Here is an 8,618-nt window from a genome sequence, read left to right on the forward strand (position 1 = left end):
CAATTTCAATTTTCTTAAATTTATCAAGGCTTGATTTGTGACCCAAGATATGATCTATCCTGGAGAATGTTCCATGAGCACTTGAGAAAAATGTGTATTCTGTTGTTTTTGGATGGAGTGTCCTATAAATATGAATTAAGTCCATCTTGTTTAATGTATCATTTAAAGCTTGTGTTTCCTTATTTATTTTCATTTTGGATGATCTGTCCATGGGTGAAAGTGGGGTGTTTAAGTCCCCTACTATGAATGTGTTACTGTCGATTTCCCCTTTTATGGCTGTTAGTATTTGCCTTATGTATTGAGGTGCTCCTATGTTGGGTGCATAAATATTTACAATTGTTATATCTTCTTGGATCGATCCCTTGATCATTATGTAGTGTCCTTCTTTGTCTCTTTTAATAGTCCTTATTTTAAAGTCTATTTTGTCTGATATGAGAATTGCTACTCCAGCTTTCTTTTGGTTTCTATTTGCATGGAATATCTTTTTCCATCCCCTTACTTTCAGTCTGTATGTGTCTCTAGGTCTGAAGTGGGTCTCTTGTAGACAGCAAATATATGGGTTTTGTTTTTGTATCCATTCAGCCAATCTGTGTCTTTTGGTGAGCGCATTCAGTCCATTTACATTTAAGGTAATTATCGATATGTATGTTCCTATTCCCATTTTCTTAATTGTTTTGGGTTCATTATTGTAGGTCTTTTCCTTCTCTTGTGTTTCTTGCCTAGAGAAGTTCCTTTAGCAGTTGTTGTAAAGCTGGTTTGGTGGTGCTGAACTCTCTCAGCTTTTGCTTGTCTGTAAAGGTTTTAATTTCTCCATCAAATCCCAATGAGATCCTTGCTGGGTAGAGTAATCTTTGTTGCACGTTTTTCTCCCTCATCACTTTAAATATGTCCTTCCAGTCGCTTCTGACTTGCAGAGTTTCTGGTGAAAGATCAGCTGTTAACCTTATGGGGATTCCCTTGTGTGTTATTTGTTGTTTTTCCCTTGCTGCTTTTAATATGTTTTCTTTGTTTTTAATTTTTGACAGTTTGATTAATATGTGTCTTGGTGTATTTCTCCTTGGATTTATCCTGTATGGGACTCTCTGTGCCTCCTGGAGTTGACTAACTATTTCCTTTCCCATATTAGGGAAGTTTTCAACTATAATCTCTTCAAATATTTTCTCAGTCCCTTTCTTTTTCTCTTCTTCTTCTGGAACCCTAATAATTCGAATGTTGGCGCACTTAATGTTGTCCCAGAGGTCTCTGAGACTGTCCTCAGTTCTTTTCATTCTTTTTTCTTTATTCTGTTCTGCAGTAGTTATTTCCACTATTTTGTCTTCCAGGTCACTTATCCGTTCTTCTGCCTCAGTTATTCTGCTATTGATCCCATCTAGAGTATTTTTAATTTCATTTATTGTGTTGTTCATCGTTGCTTGTTTCATCTTTAGTTCTTCTAGGTCCCTGTTAAATGTTTCTTGCATTTTGTCTATTCTATTTCCAAGATTTTCGATCATCTTTACTATCATTATTCTGAATTGTTTTTCAGGTAGACTGCCTATTTCCTCTTCATTTGTTAGGTCTGGTGGGTTTTAATCTTGCTCCTTCATCTGCTTTGTGTTTTCTCATTTTGCTTATCTTACTGTGTTTGGGGTCTCCTTTTTGCAGGCTGCAGGTTTGTAGTGCCTGTTGTTTTTGGTGTCTGTCCCCAGTGGCTAAGGTTGGTTCAGTGGGTTGTGTAGACTTCCTGGTGGAGGGGACTAGTGCCTGTGTTGTGGTGGATGAGGCTGGATCTTGTCTTTCTGGTGGGCAGGTCTACGTCTGGTAGTGTGTTTTGGGATGTCTGTGGACTTATTATGATTTTAGGCAGCCTCCCTGCTAATGGGTGGAGCTGTGTTCCTGACTTGCTAGTTGTTTGGCATAGGGTGTCCATCACTGTAGCTTGCTGGTCATTGAGTGAAGCTGGGTGCTGGTGTTGAGATGGAGATCTCTGGGATATATTTGCCGTTTGATATTATGTGGAGCTGGGAGGTCTCTTGTGAACCAGTGTCCTGAAGTTGGCTCTCCCATCTCAGAAGCACAGCACTGACTCCTGGCTGCAGCACCAAGAGCCTTTCATCCACACGGCTCAGAATAAAAGGGAGAAAAAGTAGAAAGAAAAAATTAGTAGAAGTAGAAAGAAAGAAAGAAAGAAGGGAGGGAGGGAAGGAGGGAGGAAGGAAGGAAGGAAGGACGGAAGGAAGGAAAAAAAGAAAGAAAGAAGATAAAGTACAATAAAATAAAGTAAGATAAAATATAATAAAGTTATTAAAATAAAAATATAATTATTAAGAGAAAAAAATTTAAAAAAAAGACAAAAACAAACAAAGGAAAAAACGGATGGATAGAACCCTAGGACAAATGGTCGAAACAAAGTTATACAGACAAAATTTCTCACAGAAGCATACACATACACACTCACAAAAAGAGGTAAAGCGGAAAAAATCATAAATCTTGCTCTCAAAGTCCACCTTCTCAATTTGAGATGATTTGTTGTCTAAAGGAGGGAAGGAAGGAAAGAAAGAAAGAAAGAAAGAAAGAAAGAAAATAAAGTAAAATAAAATAAAGTTATTAAAATAAAAAAATAATTATTAAGGAGAAAAAATTTAAAAAAAATGGACGGATAGAGCCCTAGGACAAATGGTGGAAGCAAAGCTATACAGACAAAATCTCATACAGAAGCATACACATACACAGTCACAGGAAGAGGAAAAGGGGAATAAATCATAAATCTTGCTCTCAAAGTCCACCTCCTCAATTTTTCTTTTTCCATCCCCTCACTTACATTCTGTATTTGTCCCTAGGTCTGAAGTGGGTCTCTTGTAGATAGCATATGCATGGTTTTTAATATCCATTCAGCAAGCCTGTGTCTCTTAGTTGGAGCATTTAATCCATTCACATTTAAGGTAATTATCAACATGTACGTTCCTATGACCATTTTCTTAATTGTTTTGGGTTTGTTTTCATAGGTCGTTTTCTTCTCTTGTGTTTCCCACTTAGAGAAGTTCCTTTAGCATTTTTTTGTAGATCTGGTTTGGTGGTGCTGAATTCTTTTAGCTTTTGCTTGTCTGTAAAGCTTTTGATTTCTCTGTTGAATCTGAATGAGATCCTTGCTGGGTAGAGTAATCTTGGTTGTAGGTTCTTTCCTTCCATCACTCCCTTCTGGCTTTCAGAGTTTCTGCTGAGAAATCAGCTGTTAACCTTATGGGATTTCCTTTGTATGTTATTTGTCATTTTTCCCTTGTTGCTTTTGATAATTTTTCTTTGTCTTTAATTTTTGTCAATTTGATTACTATGTGTCTTGGTGTGTTTCTCCTTGGGTTTATCCTGCCTTGAACTCTCTGTTCTTCCTGGACTTGGATGGCTATTTCCTTGCCCATGTTAGGGAAGTTTTCAACTATAATCTCTTCAAATATTTTCTTGGGTCCTTTCTCTCTCTCTTCTCCTTCTGGGACCCATAAAATGCAAATGTTGTTGTGTTTAATGTTGTCCCAGAGGTCTCTTAGGCTGTCTTCATTTCTTTTCATTCTTTATTCTGTTCCACAGCAGTGAATTCTACCATTCTGTCTTCCAGGTCACTTATCCATTCTTCTGCTTTTATTATTCTGCTATTGATTTCTTCTAGTGTATTTTTCATTTCAGTTATTGTATTGTTCATCTCTGTTTGTTTGTTCTGTAATTCTTCTAGGTGTTCTTTAATTCTTCTATGTCTTTGTTAAGCATCTTCTAGATCTTTGCCTCCATTCTTTTTCCGAGGTCCTGGATCATATTCACTATCACTATTCTGAATTCTTTTTTCTGGAAGAATTCTTTTTCTGCCTATCTCCACTTCGTTTAGTTGTTTTTCTGGTGTTTTATCTTGTCCCTTCATTTGGTACATAGTCTTTTGCCTTTTCATTTTGTCTGTCTTTCAGTGAATGTGGTTTTTGTTCCGCAGCCTGCAGAGTTGTAGTTCTTCTTGCTTCTGCTGTCTGCCCTCTGGTGGATGAGGCTATCTAAGAGGCTTGTGCAAGCTTCCTGATGGGAGGGATGGGTGGTGGGTAGAGCTGGATGTTGTTCTGGTGGGCAGAGCTCAGTAAAACTTTAATCTGCTTGTCTGCTGATGGGTGGGACTGGGTCCCTCCATGTTGGTTGTTTGACCTGAGGCGACCTGGCCCCGGAGGCTACAGGCTCTTTGGTGGGGCTAATGGCAGACTCCGGGAGGGCTCACACCAAGCAGTACTTCCCAGAAGTTCTGCTGCCAGTGTCCTGGTCCCCGTGGTGAGCCACCGCCACCCCCCACCTCTGCAGGAGGCCCTCCAACAGCAGCTGGTAGGTCCAGTTCAGTCTCCCATGGGGTTACCACTCCCTCCCAGGGTCCTGATGCACACACTACTTTGTACATGTCCTCCAAGAGTGGAGTCTCTTCTTCCCCCAGTCCTGTCAAAATCCCGCAATCAAATCCCACCAGCCTTCAAAGTCTGATTCTCTAGGAATTCCTCCTCCCATTGCTGGACCCCGTGGTTGGGAAGCCTGACATGGGGCTCAGAACCTTCACTCCAGTGGGTGGACCTCTGTGGTATAAATTCTCCAGTTTGAGAGTCGACCACCCAGCAGCAATGGGATTTGATTTTATTGTGATTGCACCCCCGCTACCATTTCACTGTGGCTTCTCCCCTGTCCTTGGATGTGGGGCTTCTTTTTTGGTGGGTTCCAGTGTCCTCCTGTTGATGATTGTTCAGCAGTTGTGATTCTGGTGCTCTTGCAAGAGGGAGTGAGCACACGTCCTTCTACTCTGCCATCTTCCCATCATTTTCTCCCTTTATATTTGTTAGTATTTTTTAATGTATTTAGGTGCTCCTATATTGGGTTCATATATGTTAACGAGTGTAATATCCTCTTTCTGTATTGATCCTTTTATCATTATACAGTGTCCTTCTTTATCTTTCTTTATGGCTTTTGTTTTAAAGTCTATTTTGTTTGATATAGTATTCTTATCCTCGCTTTCTTGTCATTTCCATTTGCATGAAATATGTTTTTCCATCTCCTTACTTTCAACCTATGTGTGTTCTTCACCCTAAAGTAGGTCTGTTGTATGCAGCATATTTTTTTTAATCAAATGTACCACTCTATGTCTTTTGATTGGAGCATTTAGTCCATTGACATTTAAGGTGATTATTGATAGTTAGGTATTTATTGCTACTTTAAACCTTGTTTTCCATTTGATTTTGTATTTCTTCTTTGTTGTTCTTCTGTTTGTTGTTTGATGATTGTCTTACGTATTATGCTTGTCTTCTCTTTTTGATTTTTGTGAATCTATTGTATGTTTTTTTTGAGGGTATCAAATTGTTTATTTATTACACATGATAATGGATGATACACAAGATTCATTCCCATCTATATCTGGTACCATAATCCAATTTAGATATATTGCATAGGATGTGCCAACAATCATATATTAATAATCAAAAAAACTCCATGACTTGGCTTGGGTGACCCTTTTCACAGTGAGCTCCAGGTCACAATGCAGTAACTGTCAGTTCAACGACACCAAAGTTTCAGAAGACAATAGTTTCTCCACCAAAGCAGGTTGTAAATAAATTTCTTTTTTTTTTGTAAATAAATTTTTGATGGAACCTGGCATCACCCTGAAGGAATACTAACTTCACACTGTTGGGGTAGTTTACCAAAATGGTTTCAGAGTAGACTAACTTTACACAGCACATTTAAAAAAAAAGACACATTTATTCAGCGTCATGATCAGACTATTACATTTAGCAATCAACAGCATGGGTGCAAAAAAAAAAATCTACATTAAAACCCTTTGTTGGAATGCTTTACACTTTCCACAGGACAGAAACTAAAATAACCTGTTATACAATTAGTCACAAATACAGTCCTCGAGTTTTTTTGCCCATACACATGAGTATTATCTAAAACATGTCTTCTTTGTAGCAGTTAGGCCCTGCCACCACTGTGCTTGGCTGAGTTCACAAATCTTTTGTAACCTGTAGCTTCCCTGTCACTTCTCTGGCTCTCCTCTCCTGCTAAGCTTAGTTTCCTGGCAATAATCAAAACCTTCTGCCAGTTCCATAGCTACTGCTGCTGCTGGAACCACCATAGCCACCTTGGTTTCGGGGTTTGGCAAAGTATTGGCCTCCACCACCATAGGGGCCAGAACTTCTGCCTCCAAAGTTTCCTCCTTTCATGGGTCCAAAATTTGAAGATTGATTGTTGTAACTGCCAAAATCATTGTAGCTTCCACCACCTCCAAAATTACTTCCATTGTTACCAAATCCATTATAGCCATCCCCACTGCCACCATATCCACCACCACCGTGGCTGCCACCAAAGCCACCTCGACCACTGAAGTTTCCTCCATGATCAAAGTTGTCATTCCCACCAAAACCACCTCCACGACCACCACCAAAGTTTCCAGAACCACTTTGACCTCTTTGGCTGGATGAGGCACTAGCCATCTCTTGTTTAGATAGGGCTTTCCTTACTTCACAGTTGTGGCCGTTCACAGTGTGGTATTTCTGAATGACAATCTTGTCTACAGAGTCATGGTCATCAAAGGTTACGAAAGCAAAGCCTCTCTTTTTGCCACTGCCTCTATCAGTCATGATTTCAATCACTTCAATTTTCCCATACTGTTCAAAATAATCTCTTAGATGATGTTCTTCAGTGTCTTCTTTAATACCACCAATAAAAATCTTTCTCACAGTTAAGTGGGTACCAGGTCTTTGAGAATCTTCTCTTGAGACGGCCCCCTTTGGTTCCACAACTCTTCCATCCACCTTGTGTGGCCTTGCCTTCATGGCCGCATCCACCTCCTCCACAGTGGCATATGTGACAAACCCGAAGCCTCTGGAGCGTTTGGTGTTTGGATCCCTCATTACCACACAATCTGTGAGCGTTCCCCACTGCTCAAAATGGCTCTTCAGACTCTCATCGGTTGTTTCAAAGCTCAAACCTCCGATGAAGAGCTTCTGCAGCTGTTCGGGCTCTTTGGGTGACTGACTTAGACGTGACGGCAGTGGAGGAGGGGCAAGACGTCAACGATGCTTACTCGGCGGCGTCCACGAGCAGAAAAGCTATTGTATGTTTTTGATTTGTGGTTACACTGTTTTTCAAGTATATTAACCCATTACTATATCTACTTGCTTTAGACCTGTAGTCATATAGGCTCGAACACATTCTAAAAAAAGATCTACATTTTCTTACTCTCCTCCCCCACATTTTATGATTTTGATGTCCTCTTTTACAGCTTCATGTTTATCCCTTTTGCTGTTCATTGTAGTTACCATCACTTTCACAAACATTTTTTTTGATTTTAAAAAAATCTGTGTACTAGCTTATTTAAGTGATTTACTTTCCAGTTGTGATTTTCTTTCCTATAGATTTCTGCTTTTTTTCTAATTAGAGAAGGTCTTTCAATATTTTGGGGGGAAGTAAGCTTAGTATTGCTGAATTCTTTTAATGTTTGCTTGTCTGAGAAATTCGTTATCTCTTCTTCTATTCTAAATAATAATCTTGCTGTGTAGAGTATCCTAGGTTGCAGGTTTCCCTTTCAGGACTTTGAGTATATCTTGCACTCCCTTCTGTCCTGCTACATTTCTGTAGAGAAATCAGCTGATAGCTCTATATGGGGGTTCCTTTTTAATTAACTCTTTGTATTTCTTTGCTATGATTAGAATCCTCTCTTTAACTTTTGCCATTTTAATTATAATATGTCTTGGCATAGCTCTGTTTGGGTTCATCTCTTTGGGACCCTCTGTTCTTCCTGTAACCGGATATCTGTTTCCTTCTTTAGGTTTGCGAAATTTTCAGCCATAATTTCTTACATTTTTGATCCCCTTTTCTCTTTCTTTTCCTTCTGGGATGCCAATTATGCATAGCTTGTCACACTTTATATTATCCCACCAGTCTAGTATATTGATTTCAGTTTTTAAAATTTGTCTTTCTGTCTGCTGTTCTGATTGGGTGATTTTCATTATTCTGTCTTCCAGATGACTTATTTGTTCTTCTTATCCAGCTTGCTATTTATTGCCTTTAGCTCAGCTTTTGTCTCAGCAAATGAGTTTTCTAATTTTAATTGGCTCCTCTTTATAGTTTCTAGTTCCTTCTTACAGTAATCTGAATTTCTGTCAATAGTCTTTCTTAATTCCTTCAGCATTTTCATTACCTCCTTTTTGAACTCGAGGTCTAGTAGACTGGAGAGGTCACTTTCATTGTTCTTTCAGGGGAATTCTCTTGATCTTTTAATGGGGAGTGGATCCTCTGCTTCTTCATTTCATTTATATTTCTCTGACTCTATGAGTTTAGGAGAAACAGCTATCTACTGTGGTCTTTTTTTTTTAACATCTTTATTGGAGTATAATTACTTTACATTGTTTTGTTAGTTGCTTCTGTATAAGAAAGTGAACCAGCTATACGTATACGTATATCCCCATACCCCCTCCCTCTTGCATCTCCCTCCCACCCTCCCTATCCCACCCCTCTAGTTGGTCACAAAGTATGAGCTGATCTCCCTGTGCTATGTGGCTTCTTCCCACTAGCTATCTATTTTACATTTGGTAGTGTATATATTGTCAATGCCACTCTCTCACTTCATCTCAGCT

General features: G+C 39.2%; 1 protein-coding gene and 1 long non-coding RNA gene across 2 annotated transcripts; one reads left to right on the forward strand and one right to left on the reverse strand.

Moving 5' to 3' along the window:
• The first annotated feature begins 2,067 nt into the window (after positions 1-2,067).
• LOC309958561 lies at positions 2,068-2,583 on the forward strand. The gene is made up of 2 exons (XR_014326031.1): positions 2,068-2,125; positions 2,157-2,583. It is a non-coding gene; the product is annotated as an uncharacterized lncRNA (long non-coding RNA).
• A 3,482-nt stretch (positions 2,584-6,065) lies between these two features.
• LOC309957562 (heterogeneous nuclear ribonucleoprotein A1-like) lies at positions 6,066-6,970 on the reverse strand (the record flags this gene model as incomplete). The annotated part of the gene is made up of 1 exon (XM_082832862.1): positions 6,066-6,970. The coding sequence occupies exon 1, from the start codon at positions 6,891-6,893 to the stop codon at positions 6,066-6,068; it is 828 nt and encodes a 275-aa protein (XP_082688988.1). The 5' UTR covers positions 6,894-6,970.
• Between the last annotated feature and the right edge of the window lie 1,648 nt (positions 6,971-8,618).

The sequence above is a fragment of the Leucopleurus acutus genome, assembly GCF_964270905.1.
Source record: "Leucopleurus acutus genome assembly, chromosome: 2".
In the NCBI taxonomy this organism is placed as follows: Eukaryota; Metazoa; Chordata; class Mammalia; order Artiodactyla; family Delphinidae; genus Leucopleurus; species Leucopleurus acutus.